Raw genomic sequence first — 22,353 nt, 5'->3', positions numbered from 1 at the left:
CTCAGTAAGAATTTATGAAGGAATCATAGAAGATTGAAGGATCCTTGGATAAATATCCTAAGAGAACTTCAGGATCACATGAGGTATTTCATGAGGCACTCAACCAGGAACTCCTGGATAAATTCCCAAATTATTTCTAGAGGAATCCCGAGAGGAATTCCTGGAGGCATCTTCGGATTATAGTTTTGCCTGCGTCACATAGATTTCTTACTTATAATCACGCCAATAGATAACGCTTGACGTTTGACCAGTTCTAGATGCAAAAAAGAAGAAGAATCTTGATTTATGTGACATTGGCTTAAATAGTTAAATATAAAGAGACATGCTGCCGGGGCCCGTAGCGTAGTGGCTACATGTTCACTTCATAAGTGGATGGTCATGGGTTCGATCCCAACCCCGGCACTTGCAATTTTTCGTCAGTTGCTCTTCCCCCCGAGAGCGGCTGACACCTGGCCCTCTTCTGAGCAAATGCTCTAAAGGACCCGGAAACTTGGATATCGGCTAACGGCAACTCATAATGGACCCCCAATCGGACTGGAAATGCAATAAGAGCCACACAGCAATATCGTGTTCGTCATTCTACCATGGGCAGGGTAGAAAAGTGACAGCAGCGCAAAGGCTACCAGTTCGAATTAGAATAGAATACATTTAGGCACTGTACAAAGTTGTAAGTGCAACCGCCAATTGGAATCGCTCACGCAGTGCCCTAGTGCAGCGGTTTTCAGATCGTGCACCGCGAAGCAATGACAAGTGCACCGCAGCACTTCAGGAAAGTCATGCGAGCACTTGACACTGAAGAAGTCTGTAAGTCACAGACGAAATAGGCCTATCTGTCCGAAGATAAGCACAGTAGTAGAATTAAAAGGAATTTGCTCGTCCTTTCTAGTTTTTCTTTAAAAGAGTTATTCATTTTTTATTTTCTTTTGCAAAAGTAAAGTATTAGTGAAGTGTTTTTAAATTAAACTAGAGTCTGAAGTAACAAGTTCTACTAAAAGCTCTAAAGTAATAGTAAAGTGAAGTCATGCGGATTTAAATTTATATTCATTACACATTTCATGAAAAAATATTCGAGTTAATTAGAACAACTGAATTATTGGAAGGCGCTCCAAGGGATTGAGAGCAAAATTTCCATTTTTTTCCAGCCGGTGTGTCAACCTTGAATCCAGCTAACACCGTTTCAGATATTCGCGAAGAATCATGAAACAAGTCTGCCAAAACTTTCCTAATAAATGTTATATTTTTCCAAGAACTCGTAAGGGGTGATACACAAATTATGTCACGCAAAAATCGGCCATTTTCAACCCCCCCCCCCCCCTCCCCCCTATGTCACACGTTTTGTATGAGATGTGTCAATATGTATATGCCAAGTTTCTGAAAATAAACCTTCCAAGTCTCTTGCTAGATATTTTTAAGAAATTCAGTAAAAGTCTTGGAAAAACGTCTTTAAAAAACACACTAGAAATAATACAGTAGTTTTCGAAGGACTTAACCGAGGCTCTTGAAAACAAAATAGCACTAATTCGGCTCAAGATTTCATTCAGCATTTATTTATAAAGATCTTGTCTGAAATTTTCCAAAAACATTCTGAGCAAGAAATATTCCGAGTCGAATAACTATGTCACATCATAGACATAGACACTCCGATAGTGAGCAAAAAACGTAAGACAGTGGTGAAAAAAAAATAAAGACGAGTACATACGCCCCTCGGAATTGCTATGAAAAATACGACAGTTTTTTTTTACGAATTTGAAAATTTGAAACAATAATGAACATGTGCACCGTGGAGCAATTTATTTCCAAAAAGTGCACCGCGAGCCGAAATGCCTGAAAACCCCTGCCCTAGTGGACAAAAGAGCTGTAAATTCGGTTAAGTGGTTGAAGAATAAAAAAAGAGACATGCTAAGTATTCGACTTATGTATGATCTTACAAACCTTTAAAAATATATACAATTCAATGATGAAAAAAAAATATATAAGAAAGGCTAGAAATCACTGTTGGGTGATTAACATAATCTTTTTGGTAATTTTCTTTTCAAAATATGTATTTAAAACGAAATTCGTGAAAAAAAAATTTGCTTCGATATAACGTAACTTCGATATAACGTAACGAAAATAAAATTGCAGTTACGTTATATCGAGGTATGACTGTAAAACACCTAAAAAAGTCTTTCGTTTTTAAATAGGATTAACTAATCTGGGAGGTAATCTTCTCATGCGATTATCTCAATGTTTACGTTTTGCAGATAGGCCCTTTTCAAATGTTACGCTAGATTTTTTGACGTAGGATAACCTCTTTCGGCAACGGGGTACAATTCCAAAATTCGAGATCAGGGAAATTTCTGCCGTAGCTTCTTCAGAAATTAAATCCTTCTGTGATTCCTCAGGAAGTTCCACCTTAAATTCTTTTTTTTAGAAGTTCTCTGGAATTCTTGCTGGAGTTTCTTCTGAGATTCCTAAAAAGATCTAAACTGCTATTCCTCTAGAAACTTCTTCCGTGATTCTTACTGGCTAGGGGTGGAGGGGGAGTTCCTTGATTCTTACTGAGGTTCTAGGACTTAAAGGGATTCCTTCTGGCATTTCTCCAGGAACTCCTGAGATTCTTTGAATAGTTCTTTTCGAATGTCTTCAGAAGTTTTTAGACTACGAGAAGAATATCTTCTTAAGCTGCTGCAGCAGTTCTATAACCGGGTCGTCTTTGTTTTGCTAGGTTTCGGTCAAGGAAGGTTTATGAGTCAAACTTGGACTTGGAACGAGCGGTAGGCAAGACAGAGTTTGCCGAGGATAGCTTGTTCCACATAGAAACTCCAGGAGAAGTCCCTTCAATATTCTTGGAAGAATTTCCTAAGAAGCTTATGGATGTCCCGAAGATGGGCAACATCGCGCCCGAAAACGGTCGACAGAAAAGATAAATTTTAAACCCTTTGACGATTGTAAGAACGATAAGTATTATGTTTTGTCTCGCGTCGCGTCTCTAGAAGGAACTTCTAGAGTTATAAAAAAAACAATCCTAGACGAATCCTGGATGCAGATCCTGTAGAAATCCCAGAAGCAGTTGCTGAAAGCATTCCGGAAGGAGTTCGCAGAGGAATCCCGGAAAAAACTTCTGGAGGAATCTCCGGACAATTTCTTGGGGGAACCCTCAAAGGAGTTTTCAGATGAATCCTGGATGGAGTTCCGAAAACGATTCTGGAAGAGTTTCTAAAAAAAATCAGTAAAAAGTGCCTGAATGAATCCCGAAAGAAGTTCTTGAAGAAGTTCCCAGAAATGATTCCTAAAAACAAAACCTTTGAAAGCTTCAGGTACTCTTCCAGGGTTTCTTTTAGGAATCACTTCTGGAAGCTACTTCAAGAATATCGAAAAAGTTCTGGGAGGATTTCCTAGATGAATCTCAGAAAGAATTGCTGTAGAAATTCCAGGAGAAACTCCTGGAGGAACTTCACATGACGTTCCTAAAGCATTTCTGGTGGAATCCCGGAAGCAATCCCGGAAAGAATATTTGGAAAAATCCCGAGTAAAATTGCTGGAAGGATCTCAGAAAATATCTCCAGACGAAACTATGGAAGGAATCTGTAATACCTGGATAAATCCTAAGTGAAGCTTCTGGATAAATTCCAGTAGGAAATTACTCCAAAAGGATTCCGGCAGGACTTTCTAAAAGTATCCCAGATGGAATCTGTTTAGGATTCTCAAAAGGAGTTCCTGCAAGAATACCAGAGGAATCTTCTGAAGGAATCTTAAATAAACCCCGGAAGAATGTCATAAAGAACTGCCTGGAAATCCCAGAACAAACTCCTGGAAGAAATTTGTGGAGAAACCGCAAAACAATTCCTGTGGCATTCCAGATAGAGCTTCTGAAGGAGGCCACCAGTGTAAGTCATAAATCAACACACTTTCACACACAGGCGTAGCGATGCCACATTTATTAGAAAAGTGCTTCGTTGACAAAAAGTGATGAACGGGAGGGACAACTTACGAATATTTCCGTAGATTCCGGTAGATATACAATAATGCGGGTTTCCATAAGGCGACGGTAGAAAAATAGGGGTTTCTGCTAAAACAATCTTAGGATACGTAGAAATAGCTTAATTTTGTAGATCTACGAACATTTCCGTAGTCCAAATTGTAAACCACAAGAAGATTAATTCAATCATGAATTCCTGTTGGAAACTCTTCCAGAAATTTTGCTCCAAAAATTGTTTCAGGAGATTTTAGCAGAGATTCCTTCAAGAGGTCCTTCTATGGACTATTCCAGGAATATCTGCGGAAGACCCGTCAGGCATCCCTATAATAGTTTAGCCTGGTAATCCTCCTAGATTTGATTTTTTTTCTGAGGATTTTTCCAGGATTTCTGTTTATGGGTTTCTTTAGGAACTTTTGGAAAGTTCGCAGAAAAAAACTGCAGGAAAATTCCCGTAAAGAACTCCTGAAGCACTCCAGACTCCAGGAGGATTTTCAAAGATTTCGAGAAGAAATTCCTGGAGGATTCTCAGAAACAAACCTTGAAGGATTCGCGACTAGAAAATTATATCAAGATTATATCATATTGTGTTATTACGTTATAATATTTTTTTTCTAACTTATTATGCAGGATGATGTTAAAATAACTAAAACTGTAACAAATAGTGCACTGGTCTAATCAGGATAATAACCTATTTTGTTATGATCTGATCAAAATTAAAACAAAATGATGTGATATGAAACTTAGCGCTTCAGGATTATTAGTTTCTATCAGAATGTGATACAATTTTGTTAGATTATTGTTCAAATGTCAAAGAATTATAACTAAATTATATTACAATGAGTTATCAAACAGCATTTATAACATAATGTGATATAATTGAGTTACAATATTTCAAAAACACCAATGATGTTGAATATGATTATATCACAATGAGTTATAAATATCATGGTTTGTTTTAATTATGTTATATTTTTGTTATGATTTTCTAGTCGGGTTGCTAGAATGAATTCCTAAAGAATTTATCAGAACTATTCTGGAAGAAATCCAGCAGAAGCTTTTGGAGGAACCCCAGACAAATCTCAAGTTTTTTTTTCGGATTTTCTGAAACATTGACAGATGGAACTCTTTGACTGATCTCTGCAGGAACTCATTATGAAATCCAAAAAAAGCTTTTAGGCTTTTAGGAGAATAACAGAAAGAATTGCCTGATGAACACCAAAAGAACAACGATTAAACAGAATTTTTGGACGGAATTCCTAAAAAAGAATCCCGAAAGAATTTCCTTAGGTCCTTTTGAAGAAATTTCCGGAGAAACTAGACGAATTCCAGAAGCTAAATCTGGATGAATCGCAAAAGGAACACCTGCAGGAATTTCAAGACGATGAAGAATGAATTTCTTTAGGAATGTCAATACAGTAGACGTTCGGTCGGTGCAAACGGTTTAACTGCAATGCTTTTTAACTGCAAGTCCGGTAAGTGCAACAAATTTGCAGTTATCGCACCGCCAAACGTCAAAATGGTGCGCCATGTTAGCCCAAATGAGCAGTCGGATCACGTTCACGGTTATTTTTTGTCGTTTGACAACTTGTTGACATCTGTCAGTCGTTGCAGTCACCGAATTTCGTTCGCTAAGTGAAACGTAAACATGTTGCAGTTATCGAACGTCTACTGTACCTGGTACCTGGTGGAACTCCACAAGGAATCACCGTAGAAGCCCCTCGAGTAATTACAAAAAAGAGAAATCTGTTCTCAGAAGGAATTCCAGGACAAATTCCTTTGATTAGCAACTCTTCTCTTTTTAAGTATCCAAGCTAAAACTTCTCATGGTAATTCAAGAGTTGATCAAACGGCATTGTCCGCTGTTATTTAAAGGAATTTCACAAATAGTTTTGGAGGAATCCTAGAAGGCATTTCTTGACGAAACCTAAAAGTAGCTCTGGAGAAGTTCCAAGAGATTATATACGATTATCGTGCGTTGGATGTCTTCATAGCTGTGCTGTATGCACTCTTTTTCTGTGCTTGGCTCTATGTTTTAAGAGCGTTTCAGAGGAGATCCAGGGGCGTCTTAAAGGGTACCGGGGGGTTAGAGAGGGAATTCCGAAGGAATTCATTTCTGGAATATTCATCCGTAGTATACCTTCTGGCGCTTCTGATGAGTCCAATGCCGAGTGAAATGGGTCTGTGTCATTTGGCATAAGATCGTTTGGCATAAAGACCTTTAGCATAACGGTCATTTGGCATAATGGAAACTTGACATAATAAACAAGGGTGCATTTCGATTATGCCTACTGTCCATTATGCCAAATGACCGTTATGCTAAATATTTTTATGCCAAGTGACTTTATGCCAAACGACCTTATGCCAAATGTCCCGCTCCCATCCAGAAAAGTTCCTGCTGAAATTCCGGAATCAGTTTCTACTGAAAGAATTTCGGAAGGAATTCCCTGAAGCAATCCCGAAGAAAAACTTCTGGAGGAATGCCAGAAAAAGTTCTGAGGAATCCCGAAAGGATTTTTCAATGGAATCCCGAAGAAAATTCTTAGAAGAATCCATAAAGAACTTTCAGAAGAAAGCTTAGAAACAATTCATAAAAGAATTCTGGAAGAAGTTCCTGGAGAAATGCCGGAAGGAGTTCCCAAAGGAATCCTCGCAAAAGTTCCTGGAGAAATCTTCAAAGAGTTTCTTGCAGTAAGAAAGCAGTTTCCAGAAGAATTCCCACCGGAATCTCGTAAAGAGTTCTTGAACGAATTCCGGAAGTAATTCCGGAAAGAATCCCGAAAGGATTTCCTAGATGAATCCCAAAAAGAATTCCTGGAGAAATCCCAGAAGGAACCTTACCTGAAATTTCTAGAGAAGTCGTGGTGTAACCCGGAAGGGATTTCGGAAGGGGTTCCTCAAGCAATTCCAGAAAGCATTTTTGGAATAATCCCGGGTAAAATTGCTGGAAAGATCCAAGAAGAAAACTTCATAAGAAACTGGAGGGTATCCGTTGAATTTGAATAATACCTGGAATAATCTAATAAGGAACTTCTAGGATTCCCAGAAGGAATTTCTTGAGAAATCTCGGAAGGAATCCCAGGAGGACTACCTGGAGGTATCCCGGATAGACCCGCATTAGGAATCTCAGAAGAAGATCTTGGAAGAACTCAAAGAAAATTTCTGAAGGAATCCTAGCCAGAAGGATGCCACACTTTCGTACGCACGATGGTGCGGAATTTCTCCGAAAACTGCTCCGTAGACAAACAGTTAGGACAATTTTGGAATTTTATTTCCGTAGATTCCCCCCTTAGAAGATCCGTAAAAAAAGCTCAATTCCGTTGATTTACGGAAACTTCCGTAGATCTGGCAAGTTGTTATGGATTTTATTTTGTTTATTTGAGTTTATGTTATAAAGGAAAGAATTGTACGAAAACATCTTGTTTTATATGTTCTAGTATCTGTATCCCTGTTTGTCATTTGAGCATTTGTCGTGATCCGGAATTAAATAGGCTCGTGACATGTAGCCAATTTTGGATTGCCTATCTTCAGGACAATTTGGGTAATGATCATCAGGAATCCCTACAATAGTTTAGCCTGGGAATGCTCCAAGAATTTTTCCTTACGGGTTTCTTCAGGAACATCTAAAGAATTCGCAGAAAAAATCCAAATTTCCGTAAACAACTCAAGAAGGAAGTCTTGGAGAAATCCTTAAACGATCTACTGGAAGATTCAGACAAGGGATTTTTCGCAGATTCATGGAAAGAAGTTCAGAAAGATTTTTAAAACAAACTTTTAAAAGTTTTCTTAAAATGAATCCCTTGAGCATTTTTAGAAAAAACTTCTGGAAAATTCCCAGAAAGAACTTCTGGCAGGTTTCCAAAACGAACTCCAGGAGGATTTTCGAGAATTTTTCAGCAGAAACTTTTGAAGGATTCATACAAGAAATCGTTGAAGGATTCCCAGAAATAATCTTTGAAGGTATGTTCATTTTACTTAAGATTATGTCAAGACAATTCTGGGAGGAATCCAGTAAGAATTCTCGGAGGAACCCCAGAAAACATGAAGAATTGTTGGACGAATCTCAAAGCACTTGGAGTTTTTTCGGCCTTTCAGTCTTTGGTGCGCAATCTCAGATGAATTTTCTAAGGGAATGCCAGACGGCACTCTTCGATTCATCTTTAAAGGAACTCCTGATGAAATCCCATTAAAAAAAACCCCGGAAGGATCTGCTTAACGAATCTCAGAAGAATTTCTGAAAAGGAAACCCCTTTTGAGAGCTTTTAGGTAAAACCAGAATCTTTTGTGTAGAACTCAGAATGAATTCCTTTAGGAATTGCAATGCCTGCTGAAACTCCTAAAGGAATCTCCGTGGAAATTTAAAAAGTAATTTAGCCCCTCTAAGATGTTAGGTTAGGCGCACCACGATAGCGTAGTGTAAGATCAGCGAGCCTTTCTGGGTCATATAGGAAAGTTTCTTCCTGTATTCTTCCGAGAGTTCTTTCCGAGATTCTTTCAGAAGCTAATTTGAGGATTCTTTCAGAAGTGCCTTCTAAGACTCCACCTGGAGCTCCTTCCTAGCATCTTTTGAGTGTTTCTTCAGAATTAATCCATGATTATTTTCCGGAGATTTCTCGTAGAGTTTTTTTTTTCGAAGGTTGCAGTTACTTCCAGGATTCCTCCAGATGATCCGAGATTATCCAGAAAAGGAATAAAAAAAACTCCGGGATTCCACAAGATTTTTTTTGGTAATTCCTAAGATAGTTCCTACCGGAATTTTCCAAAATTTCCTTCCGGGATTCCTCCAAAAATTCTTTCCAAGATTTCTTCAGGAGGTCCTTCCGATATTGCTCCAGGAGTTCCATTCGGGATTTTTTTTGTGGTTCTTCCTGAATTATTTCAGGAATTACTTCCAGGATTCTTCCAGGAGTTTCTTCCAAGATCCTTCTAAATCTTTCCGGGATTATTTCACGAGTTTCTTCCAGGATTCTAACTGGAGCTTCTTTCGAGATTCCGGGAGTATCCTGTAAAGGAATAGAAAGAATCTGCGATCCATCCAGTAGTTCCTGCCGAAATACATATTCTTTTGATCATTTATCAAACTTCCTTTCGTTAGATTCCCCCAGAAATCCAGCTTCCTTCTGGAATTCCTCCATATGTTTTTTTTCTGAATTCCTTCAGGAATTCCTCCTGAATTCCCCAAAAAAACTCCTGTATAAGTATCAGGTGTTACTCCTTATGGAATTCCGGCAGAAATTTCCGGTAACAATACCTGGAAGCAGTCCCGGAACTCATGGATGAATTCCGGAAGGAACTCTTGGAGGAATCTCGGAAGGAACTCTGGAAGGGATTCCGAACTATTTTAGGAATCCCAGAAGGAGAACCCCTGGAGAAACTTCAGAAGGAACTCCTGTAAAAATTCTGGAAATAACTCCTGGGGGAATCCGGGAAATAATTTTGGAAAGTACTCCTGGAGTTTCTCGAAAAAAAACTTCGAAAAAATGTGGAAGGAACTCATTGGGAAATGGCTTGAGGAATCCTAGAAGAACTTCCCGAAGGAACCATGGACGAAATTCCTGGAGCAACATTGGTGGAGATTCTTGAGGTAATCTCTGCTGCATTTTCTGAAAAAAAGTCCTGGAAAGAATTCCTGGAGAAATTCTGGAAAAAATTGGCGAAATCTCGGAAGGATCTCCTGGATGATTTCCGCAATGGACTTTAGAAAAAAAAAATGTTAGAGGAATCTTTAAAGGAACTACTGGAAAATCCCAGAAGGAACTTCTGAAGCAATTATTAACCCTGGGTCAATATGACTCAAACAGGCTCGCTGAACGTGCACTACGTCATCGTGGTGCGTCAAGCTAAACATCTTTGGAAGGTTAAAGAAACTCCTGAAGGAAGCAGTTCTTGCAGTTGCGTCTCGTAACCCACTTTTTGCCTGTTCAACTACCAAAAAACAGCCAATTGCAAAGAATGTATACGAATAAAATTACAATGAAAACAGCCAAACAAGCTGTTTTCGTAATTTTCTACTAATAACAAGCTAATTTATTCAAAAAATTAAACAATTTACACTTATTGAACAGGAAGATTTAAGGTTAGGGAATTGCCTCTGAGTTTTTGGAGGAATCCAAGAAAGAATTTCCGAAGGAGTACCAGAAGAAAACTCTAGAGGAGCCCCAGAAAGAACTGCTGCAAGAATTCCTGAAGGAAGTTCTTAAGCAATTCTAGAGGATTCCACAAAGGAACTTTATTACGAAAATATAGTGAAGCACCACAAATTCATTTTAAAATTACATCTTGTAGTGGAACACTACAAATGTGTAATAAACTAAGTCATCACTTAAAACAGAACATACATTTTGCCCTGTTACCCTAGTGGATAACAATTTCCGATGACAGGATGACGAGCTTTCATAAATGTTGTTGGTCCAGCACAGCAGTTAATCCTGTAATCGTATTTCTCTGGCAAGTTGCCTTTCGTTGGCAGCGTTAGTTGCTTTCGTAGCTTGAGTTTTGTCTAGGAATTTCTAATCCTGAATCGCGTTTTACTATGAGACGTCTACATTATGATGTTCCTGTTAGGAAAGGTTCTACACATGTCTTCTAGTTAATCATTGCCCGAAATGACCTGAATGTAAGCCATCAAAATGAGAGTGATGAGATCTCATGATGCTCTATTAAGCCAGAGCACTACAAATGTGAATTCAGCTTTGGACAATATTCACAAGTTAAAATGGGACTGACGACACTAAAACAAAACTTGTAATAATTTATGGATGAATTCTGGAAGAAATTCCTGAAGGAATTCCGGCAGTAATTGAAGAAACTTCTGGAGGAATTTCAGTAGGAACTCCTGGGAGAATCGTAGAAGAAGTTTTGGAGGAATCCCGAAGAAAAACCTTAAAGAAATCCTGGGGTAGGTCTTCTGGAGGAATCACTAAGGAATCTTCTAGAGGAATTATGGAACCAGTGCCTAAAGGGCTCTCGGAAAGAATTTCTAAGGTGTTCCTGAAGAGACTTTCTGAATTTCTGAAGCACTTTTCGAGTGATTCCAGAAGAAATTCAAAAAAAAAAAAAAACACTGGAAAAAATCCTTCAGGAATCTTGAAAGGATTTCCGGGAGGTTCCTATGGATTTCGGGAACGTTTCTAGGGAATCACAGTAACTTTCCTTGGAACTTTTCCAGGGATCTCAGAGGAATTTTCAGATTTGAGGGACATTCCAAGAGGCTAAATCAGTGATGCAGCAGTATTCAACCTCGCTGACGGTATTCAGAGTTAGCCAGCCAACAACTCTAGGGGTGAATTAGTTGATAACCACTGGGTTAAAGGGACCCTTCAGAAACGCTGAGAAACAATGAAACGTCACTGAGATCCCCTAAAACCTCTCGTCCCGAACAGTTCCTAAGCCTGAAGCACCTTCCAGGAGAGCCATGATGCGCCCCCAAAAGCCTATTGATACCCCTTGAAACCTACCTACCATGAAACCATCCGAGACGCCCTGAAGCATCCCCAAAACAAAACTTGCCCAAAAACCCCTAAAAATCTCGAGAAACTACCTGAGACACACTAAAACGTTCCTAGAGGTCGTTAAAAGCCCTCCAGATCCAAGTCCAGATCACTCTAAAACGCCACTGCAACTCATAGCTGAGTATCAAGCTTTGTCGAAAACATTGTATCTCTCTATGTAAGCAGTATTCTGAATTTCCTAGTATTTTGTCAAGAATTCCTCCAGGAGATTCTTCAGGAAACCCTCTACAAATTCTGGAAGTATCTCCCAAGTTCTTCTAATAATTTTAACAGGTTCTCCTCGAAAACCTATGGAATTCATTTGACCGGCGGAAATTAGATTCTATCAGCAATTTTTTCCGGAGTTTTGAATGGATATCTATTAGGAATTCATTAAGAAATATTTCAAGAGATTCCCTCTGGATTACAACAAAGAGCAACTCCAGCAATTTCTCCAAAAATTTCCCTTGAGATGTTTCGCTAGGAGTTCCACGTTAGATTTTTCTCAACGAAACTTCTTCAAGAATACCTTTAGAAAGCATTCCAAGTGTTTGGATGAGATCTACAAGACGCGACGCGAAACTAGACGCAACACTAAATCGTAAAGGATTGACGATTGTAAGAACGATAATTGTTATGTCTTGTCTCGCGACGCGTCTTGTGAATGTCGATTCTGATGTTCTGATTTCTGATTTCGCCAAAGTGTGCTTCTACACCGACGCTTCTCTCTTCTCTTCTCTCGACGCGTCCTCTTCTCCGCCACTATGCGCATACCCTAACCAAGTGTACGTGTGATTCCAGCAGGAGAACAAACTTTTCGCGGAAGAAAGCACGATGGAAATCGAGAAGCCTCTGAACGGAGACCACGCGCTCCTGAACGGTGTCCCGGAGAAGGCCAACGGGCACCACAATGAGGACTCGCTCAGCCCGGTCGGAAGTCCCAAGGGGGCCGGCGTCGCCGTCGTCGGATCGCCCGGAAGCGAGGGCCTCATGAAGAAGCCGCTTCCGATCCTGGACGAGCGGCTGAAGAAGCGCGTCCGGAAGCTGTCCCGATCGAACAGCAAGGACGGAGTGCTCGGAGTCGCCGGAACGCCCAACTTCGTTGCCCCACACAGGAAATGGAAGAACAGCCGGCGATCGCGCAACGGCTACGGCCGTGGACTGCCAAAGAAGGGAGGAGCCGGGGGCAAGGGCGTCTGGGGCAAGCCCGGCTCCGAGATCTACCAGGAGGCGGACGAGGACGACCAGAACGATCCGAACTTTGACCTGGACGCGTACAACAGCCACCACAACATCGAACTGAAGGAGGTCGTTCCGGAAATGACCGACGAGGAGTTCCAGAAGAAGGTCGAACCGATCTTCCTGGAGTACTACGAACACGGCGACACCCACGAGGTGGCCGAAAGTCTGGACGAGTTCATGACGGCCGAACGTCGGCCGCTGCTGTCCAAGATCGCCGTCGAGATGGCGTTCGAGCACAAGCAGAGCCAGCGGGAGATGACCTCGGTGCTCATCTCGGACCTGTACGGGCGGACCGTCACCAGCAAAGATATTTGCGCCGGTAAGTTTAAAATTTAATTTCAATTTTATTATTATTTCATTTGAAAATCATTCTGTGAATTTTATCTGAAATTCTACGAATTTATTCTAAAATTCTGTGAATTTCATCTGAAATTCTGTGAATTTCATTAGAAATTCACGAATTTCCTCGAAAATTCTGTGAATTTAATTTAAAATTCTGAATGTTTGATCTGAAATTCTGGGAATTTCATCTGAAATTCTCTGTATTTCTGTGAATTTCGTCTGAAATTCTTTGAATTTGCTTCAAAATTCTGTGGACTTGATTTGAAATTGTGTGAGTTTGATTTGAAACTCTGTGAATTTCGTTGAAACTCTTTGAATTTCATCTGAAATTCTGTGAATTTCATGTGAAATTCTGTGAGATTGATCTGAAATTCGATGAATTTCGTCTGAAATTCTTTGATTTTCAGGCTAAAATTCTGAGAATTTCACCTGAAATTCTGTGAATTTTATCTGAAATTCTGTGAATTTATAATGTAATTCTGTGAGTTTCATCTGAAATTCTATGAATTTCATCTAAAACTGAATTTCATCCGAAATTCTGTGAATTTCATCTGAAGTTCTGTGAATTTTATCTGAAATTCTTTGCAGCTCTGTGAATTTCACTCAAAGTTCTGTGAATTTCATCTGAAATTCTGTGAATTTTATCGGAAATTGTTTGATTTTCATCTAAAATTCTGTGAATTTGATTAGAAATTCTGTCAATTTGATTTGAAGTTCTGTGCATTTCATCTGAAATTCTGTGAATTCAGTGGCGTCTCGTAACCTCACTTTTTACCTGTTCAACGACCCTAAAGGGCTATTCCCATTACACCGGGCCGGGCATCGATTTCTTACATGCGATTACTATGGCGTGTTTCACATCACACCGTGCCGGGGCTCGGTCGGGCCCCGGCCGGGCAAATGAGAAGCACGCCATAGATATCGTTAGAAAGAAATCGATGACCGGGGCACGGCCGGGGCCCGGCACGGTCCCGGCTCGGTAAAGTGAGAAGACCGCTTAAAAGTTGCATTTGCGGAGAACTGAGGATCAGAATCAAAATGAAAATGAGCGGAAACGCATATTATCGTCGTTTTCTACAAATAACAAGCTAATTTATTGTGAGAAATCAAGAATTTGCATTCGTTGAACAGGTAGATTTGAGGTTAGGGAATCGCCACTGTGTGAATTTCATCTGAAGTTCTGTGAATTGCATCTAAAATTGTGTGAATATCATCTTAAATTCTGTAAATTTCATCTGAAATTCTGTGAATTTGATTTGAAGTTCTGTAACTTTGATCTGAAATTCTGTAAATTTCATCTGAGCTTCTGTGAATTGCACCTGAAATTTGGCAGACCAAGCCATGTGGGAAATTACACTGTTCAAAATGCTTTGACTGTTGTGCACATGGATGTCAAAGCATTTTCAACAGTGCAGAATTTCATCTTAAATTCTGAGAATTTCATCTGAAAGTCTGAATTTCATCTGAATTTCTATGAATTTCAGACGAATTTCTGTGATTTTCGTCTAAAATTCTGTGACTTTCATTATAAATTCTGTGAATTTCGTCTGAAATTCTTTGAATTTCTGTGAATTTGATTTTAAATTCTGTGAATTTCATCTGAAATTCTATCAATTTCATCTTGAACTGTGAATTTCATCTGAAAATCTGTGATTTTCTTATGTAATTCCGTGAGTTTGATCTGAAATTCAGTGAATTTCATCTGAAATTCTGAAATTCTATGAATTACATCTAAAACTGTGAATTTCATCCGAAATTCTGTGAATTTCGTCTAAAATTCTGTGAATTTCATCTGAAGTTCTGTGAATTTTATCTGAAATTCTTTGAAGCTCTTTAAATTTCACCCAAAGTTCTTTGAATTTCATCTTAAATTTTGTGAAATTCTGTGAGTTTGATCTGAAATTCAGTGAATTTCATCTGATATTCTGTGAATGGCATCTGAAGTTCTGTGAATTTCTTCTTAAATTCCGTGAATTTTGCCTGAAATTCTTTGAATTTTATTTGAAATTATGTGAATTTTATTAGAAATTCTGTTAGTTTGATCTGAAATTCAGTGAATTTCATTTGAAATTCAGTGAATTTCATTTGAAATTCTGTAAATTTGTACTGAAATTTTGAGAATTTGTTTTGAAATTCTGTTAGTTTGATCTGAAATTCTCTGAATTTCATCTTAAAGTCTGTAAATTTCATCTGAAATTCTATGAATTTCATCTGAAACTGAATTTGAACAGAATTTCATATGTCAATTTCTTGATTTTTGCTTTGGCTGACCAAGATATGTGGGAAATTACACTGTTGAAAATCAAGGGTGCGACCATTCATTTGCAAAGATTTACATTCATTTGCTATTATCTCAGTTCAGAAGCATGCTATCGAAAAACAATGTATGGATGAATTTAACCTTGTAGTTTTATCTGAAAGTTTGCCGAATAACATTGGGGTCGCACACGCATACCAAAGTCGTGATCGAGCTGTGAAGGCAACTTTCCACAGCGTGAATGTAATTTACATTCACCGCCTGGAGGGTTGCCTTCACAGCTCGCTCACGACTTTGGTATACGTTTGCGACCCCAATGTTATTCGGCAAACTGTCAAAGCATTTTCAACAGTGCAGAATTTCATCTTAAATTCTGAGAATTTCATCTGAAAGTCTGAATTTCATCTGAATTTCTATGAATTTCAGACGAATTTCTATGAATTTCAGACGAATTTCTGTGATTTTCGTCTAAAATTCTGTGAATTTCAGAATTTGAAATTCTGTGACTTTCATTATAAATTCTGTGAATTTCGGCTGAAATTCTTTCATTAGGAATTCTGTGAGTTTCATTTTAAATTCTGTGAATTTGATTTTAAATTCTGTGAATTTCGTCTGAAATTCTATCAATTTCAACTTAAACTGTGAATTTCATCTTAAAATCTGTGAATTTCGTCTGAAATTCTTCGAATTTGATTAGAAATTGTGTGCATTTGATTAGAAATTCTGTGAATTTGATTTGAAATTCTGTGAATTTCATCTGAAGGTCTGAATTTCATCTGAAATTCTATGAATTTCATCTGAAACTGTTAATTTCATCCGAAATTCTATGAATTTCGTCTAAAATTCTGTGAATTTCATCTGAAGTTCTGTGTATTTCATCTGAAAGTGTGAATTTCATCTTATATTCTGTGAATTTCATCTTATATTCTGTGAATTTCATCTGAAATTGTATTAATTTCATCTGAAACTGTGAATTTCATCTGAAATCCTTTGAATTTCACCTAAAATTATGTGAATTTCATTTGAAATTCTGTAAAATTTATTTGAAATTCAGTGAGTTTGATCTGCAATTTAGTGAATTTCATATGAACTTCTGTGATTTCGATTTGAAATTCTGTGAGTTTCTGAGAATTTCGTCTGAAATTCTTTGAATTTAATCTAAAATTCTGTAAATTTCATCTAAAATTCTGTGAAATTGATTAGAAATTCTGTGAATTTAATTTGAATTTCTGTAAGTTTGATCTGAAATGATTCGGTGAATTTCATCTGAGATTCTGTGAATTTCATCTGAAATTCTGTGAAGTTCATCTGAAAGTCTGAATTTCATCTAAAATTAAGTGAATTTCGTCTATAATTCTGTGAATTTCATCTGAAGTTCTGTGAATATCATCTTAAATTCTGTGAATTTCATCTGAAAGTCTGTGAATTTCATCCAGGGGGAGCGACACTAGTTTTGCCATGCTAATAAACCTCAAAAAAGCCGAAAAAAGATAAAAAAAGTCGATTTTGTTTGAAATTGAAGTGTAATTCATTGCTAATTTCATTTCCTTCACACGTTCAAATATTTATAATGCGAGAAATTTTATCTGAATTTTGATAAAAATACCTTCAAATTCTAGTCCAAATACGTTCGTCAGCTAATCCTTATCTGCCGGTGATACTACGGAACCATGGGGTGTTATCTCACCCAGAGTTTCTTCTTTAATTAGACTCACCTGGCCATTATTGGATTGTATTGTAGTAAGCAGCAATCGTTATCGCGTGAGCGACCGTCACCGTCGTCGTCGTCCCCGCGATGCTATGGCGCTGATAAGGACGAACCGTGGAAGGGTTGTTTTGAAAAACAGTGCCCACATGCGACGGTTGTCCGTCAAAACAGAACAGATAGTGCTCGGTACCGTGGGGTGAATGCACATTGAACGCCCGAAAGATTCTAAATTTTAACATCTTGGATTTTTCTCTTAGTTTGCTGCAGGATTACAAAAAGGCATAAAGTGAATTTCAATTGAAATTCTTTAAGTTTCGTTCGAAATTCTTTAAATTACAGTTCAAGTTCTACGAATTTTATTTGCAATTCGGTGAATTCCATTTGAAATTCTGTGAACTTCATTTGAAATTCTGTGAATTTCATTTGAAATTCTGTGGATTTCATTTGAAATTCTGTGGATTTCATTTGAAATTGTGTGAATTTCATTTGAAATTCTGTGGATTTCTTTTGAAATTGTGTGAATTTCATTTGAAATTCTGCGAATTTTATTTGATATACTGTGAATTTCATTTGAAATTCTGTGAATTTCATTTGAAACTCTGGATTTCATTTGAAATTGTGTGAATTTCATTTAAAATTCTGTGGATTTCATTTGAAATTGTGAATTTCATTTGAAATTCTGCGAATTTCATTTGATATACTGTGAATTTCATTTGAAATTCTGTGAATTTCAATTAGTATTCTTTGAATTTCGTTTGAAGTTCAATGAATTTCATTTGAAATTCAATTAATTTCATTTGAAATTCAGTGAATTTCGTTTCTCACAAAGTCATGCAAATGATAAATCATGATAATAAAGACAATACTTACGTTCTCTTCGCTTCTCCGTTTCTCGCACTCTCAGGATTCGACATGTTGCTGGCCAACATGCCGGACCTGATCCTGGACACCCCGGAGGCGCCGCTCATCCTCGGCAACTTCATTGCCCGTGCCGTCGCGGACGATTGCGTCCCACCCAAATACGCTTACGACATCGAGCGGGAGGACGTGTGCCCGCAGGCCCGGGAAGCCCTGATCCGGGCCTGTTCGCTCCTGTCGCAACACCAGGGCTGGGGCCATCTGGACGACGTCTGGGGCGTCGGAGGCGCGCTCCGACCCGTCCAGACCCTGACCCGGCAGATGGCCATCCTGCTGAAGGAGTACCTGTTGTCGCGTGATCTCGAGGAAGCGCACCGCTCGATCAAGGAACTCGAGGTGGTGCACTTCCACCACGAGCTGATTTACGAGGTAAGAGAGGGCCACAGGACTCTGACTCCCTGACCTTCCACAACTAATCCGGATTCGTCCGATTATTTCTCTCCATTTCCTAGGCCATCGTAATGACGCTGGAGGCGCTGAACGAGCAAACCGAGGAGGCCATCTGCGCCCTCTTCAAATCGCTGGACGAAACCTGCATCGTCAGCCCGGACCAGATGGAGCAAGGCTTCCGCCGGGTGTACGAGGACATGACCGACATCGTGCTGGACATTCCGCTCGCGTACTCGATCCTGGATCGGTTCGTGCAGCGCTGCCAGCGGGCCGGGTTCCTCAGCGATGCCCTGATCAAGGATTTGCCCTCGAGGTGAGTGTTTTGCCGTCTCTTTTCTTCTTTTGTTAACGATCTTATATATGAAACTGTGTCATTGATATCACAAGCGGGGACGTGATTTGTCATCGGTATAAAACGGACTGCAGATAACTATTTGTTGAAGAAATTGATTTGCAATATGCATATCACTCCTAAGTTGCAACTCTCGGGAAATCGATTCAATTCTTCTCAGAAATAAACTAGAACTCCTTTAATGAAATTCACCAAAACTTTTCTCAAGAACTCACTGGAATTATTCTCAGGAATTCACTAGAATTCCTCTCAAAAATTCACTACGATTCTTCTCAGGAATTCTCTAGACTCCCTCTCAGGAATTCACTAGAATTTCTGTCAGGCATTCACTAGAATTCCTCTCAGGAATTCACTCTAATTTCTCTCGGGAATTCGCTCGAATTCCTCTCAGGAATTCGCTCGAACTCCTCTCAGGAATTCGCTCGAATTCCTCTCAGGAATTCGCTCGAATTCCTCTCAGGAATTCGCTCAAATTCCTCTCAGGAATTCGCTCGAATTCCTCTCAGGAATTCGCTCGAATTCCTCTCAGGAATTCGCTCGAATTCTTCTCAGGAATTCACCGGAATTCCTCTCAGGAATTCATCGGAATTCCTCTCTGGAATTCACCGGAATTCCTCTCAGGAATTCACCGGAATTCCTCTCAGGAATTCACCGGAATTCCTCTCAGGAATTCACCGGAATTCCTCTCAGGAATTCACCGGAATTCCTCTCAGGAATTCACCGGAATTCCTCTCAGGAATTCACCGGAATTCCTCTCAGGAATTCACCGGAATTCACCGGAATTCCTCTCAGGAATTCACCGGAATTCCTCACAGGAATTCACCGGAATTCCTCTCAGGAATTCACCGGAATTCCTCTCAGGAATTCACCGAAATTCCTCTCAGGAATTCACCGGAATTCCTCTCAGGAATTCACCGGAATTCCTCTCAGGAATTCACCGGAATTCCTCTCAGGAATTCACCGGAATTCCTCTCAGGAATTCACCGGAATTCCTCTCAGGAATTCACCGGAATTCCTCTCAGGAATTCACCGGAATTCCTCTCAGGAATTCACCGGAATTCCTCTCAGGAATTCACCGGAATTCCTCTCAGGAATTACCGGAATTCCTCTAAGGAATTCACCGGAATTCCTCTCAGGAATTCACCGGAATTCCTCTCAGGAATTCACCGGAATTCCTACAAGGAATTCACCGAAATTCCTCTCAATAATTCACCGGAATTCCTCTCAGAAATTCACCGGAATTCCTCTCAGGAATTCTCCGAAATTCCTCTCAGGAATTCACCGGAATTCCTCTCAGGAATTCACCGGAATTCCTCTCAGGAATTCACCGGAATTCCTCTTAGGAATTCACCGGAATTCCTCTCAGGAATTCACCGGAATTCCTCTCAGGAATTCACCGGAATTCCTCTCAGGAATTCACCGGAATTCCTCTCAGGAATTCACCGGAATTCCTCTCAGGAATTCACCGGAATTCCTCTCAGGAATTCACCGGAATTCCTCTCAGGAATTCACCGGAATTCCTCTCAGGAATTCACCGGAATTCCTCTCAGGAATTCACCGGAATTCCTCTCAGGAATTCACCGGAATTCCTCTCAGGAATTCACCGGAATTCCTCTCAGGAATTCACCGGAATTCCTCTCAGGAATTCACCGGAATTCCTCTCAGGAATTCACCGGAATTCCTCTCAGGAATTCACCGGAATTCCTCTCAGGAATTCACCGGAATTCCTCTCAGGAATTCACCGGAATTCCTCTCAGGAATTCACCGGAATTCCTCTCAGGAATTCACCGGAATTCCTCTCAGGAATTCACCGGAATTCCTCTCAGGAATTCACCGGAATTCCTCTCAGGAATTCACCGGAATTCCTCTCAGGAATTCACCGGAATTCCTCTCAGGAATTCACCGGAATTCCTCTCAGGAATTCACCGGAATTCCTCTCAGGAATTCACCGGAATTCCTCTCAGGAATTCACCGGAATTCCTCTCAGGAATTCACCGGAATTCCTCTCAGGAATTCACCGGAATTCCTCTCAGGAATTCACCGGAATTCCTCTCAGGAATTCACCGGAATTCCTCTCAGGAATTCACCGGAATTCCTCTCAGGAATTCACCGGAATTCCTCTCAGGAATTCACCGGAATTCCTCTCAGGAATTCACCGGAATTCCTCTCAGGAATTCACCGGAATTCCTCTCAGGAATTCACCGGAATTCCTCTCAGGAATTCACCGGAATTCCTCTCAGGAATTCACCGAAATTCCTCTCAGGAATTCACCGGAATTCCTCTCAGGAATTCACCGGAATTCCTCTCAGGAATTCACCGGAGTTCCTCTCAGGAATTCACCGGAATTCCTCTCAGGAATTCACCGGAATTCCTCTCAGGAATTCACCGGAATTCCTCTCAGGAATTCACCGGAATTCCTCTCAGGAATTCACCGGAATTCCTCTCAGGAATTCACCGGAATTCCTCTCAGGAATTCACCGGAATTCCTCTCAGGAATTCACCGGAATTCCTCTCAGGAATTCACCGGAATTCCTCTCAGGAATTCACCGGAATTCCTCTCAGGAATTCACCGGAATTCCTCTCAGGAATTCACCGGAATTCCTCTCAGGAATTCACCGGAATTCCTCTCAGGAATTCACCGGAATTCCTCTCAGGAATTCACCGGAATTCCTCTCAGGAATTCACCGGAATTCCTCTCAGGAATTCACCGGAATTTCTCTCAGGAATGCACTGGAATTCCTCTCAGGAATTTACTGGAATTATTCTCAGGAATTCACTGGAATTCCTCCCAGGAATTCACCAGAATTCCTCTCAGGAATTCACCAGAATTCCTCTCAGGAATTCACCAGAATTCCTCTCAGGAATTCACCGGAATTCCTCTCAGGAATTCACCAGAATTCCTCTCAGGAATTCACCGGAATTCCTCTCAGGAATTCTCCGGAATTCCTTTCAGGAATTCACCGGAATTCCTTTCAGGAATTCACCGGAATTCCTTTCAGGAATTCACCGGAATTCTATTCAGGAATTCACCGGAATTCCTTTCAGGAATTCACCGGAATTCCTCTCAGGAATTCACCGGAATTCCTCTCAGGAATTCACCGGAATTCCTTTCAGGAATTCACCGGAATTTCTCTCAGGAATTCACCGGAATTCCTCTCAGGAATTCACCGGAATTCCTTTCAGGAATTCACCGGAATTCCTCTCAGGAATTCACCGGAATTCCTTTTAGGAATTCACCGGAATTTCTCTCAGGAATTCACCGGAATTCCTCTCAGGAATTCACCGGAATTCCTCTCAGGAATTCACCGGAATTCCTCTCAGGAATTCACCGGAATTCCTTTCAGGAATTCACCGGAATTCCTTTTAGGAATTCACCGGAATTTCTCTCAGGAATTCACCGGAATTCCTCTCAGGAATTCACCGAAATTCCTCTCAGGAATTCACCGGAATTCCTCTCAGGAATTCACCGGAGTTCCTCTCAGGAATTCACCGGAATTCCTCTCAGGAATTCACCGGAATTCCTCTCAGGAATTCACCGGAATTCCTCTCAGGAATTCACCGGAATTCCTCTCAGGAATTCACCGGAATTCCTCTCAGGAATTCACCGGAATTCCTCTCAGGAATTCACCGGAATTCCTCTCAGGAATTCACCGGAATTCCTCTCAGGAATTCACCGGAATTCCTCTCAGGAATTCA

General features: G+C 40.0%; 2 protein-coding genes across 3 annotated transcripts in view; both read left to right on the top strand.

Moving 5' to 3' along the window:
* LOC134284823 (uncharacterized) overlaps window positions 1–12,243 on the top strand; it is a 496,062-nt gene extending 483,819 nt beyond the window's left edge. The window contains exon 2 of the mRNA XM_062844144.1: window positions 784–12,243. The gene's annotated coding sequence lies outside the window, so the exon portion shown is untranslated. The remainder of the gene's footprint in view (window positions 1–783) is intronic.
* LOC109408930 (programmed cell death protein 4) overlaps window positions 1–22,353 on the top strand; it is a 76,011-nt gene that overhangs the window by 10,699 nt on the left and 42,959 nt on the right. Inside the window, exons 2-4 of one of the 2 annotated variants that reach the window (XM_019682326.3) lie at window positions 12,253–13,009; window positions 17,902–18,284; window positions 18,368–18,618. In XM_019682326.3, coding sequence (XP_019537871.2) covers window positions 12,283–13,009; window positions 17,902–18,284; window positions 18,368–18,618 — 1,361 coding nt within the window. In that variant the 5' untranslated portion in view covers window positions 12,253–12,282. Of the gene's footprint in view, window positions 1–12,249; window positions 13,010–17,901; window positions 18,285–18,367; window positions 18,619–22,353 lie in introns of both variants that reach the window. The other variant, XM_019682325.3, reaches the window with a different exon arrangement.

This window comes from Aedes albopictus, chromosome 1 (genome assembly GCF_035046485.1).
Source record: "Aedes albopictus strain Foshan chromosome 1, AalbF5, whole genome shotgun sequence".
NCBI lineage: Eukaryota > Metazoa > Arthropoda > Insecta > Diptera > Culicidae > Aedes > Aedes albopictus.
This window is presented reverse-complemented; position numbering and strand designations above follow the sequence as displayed.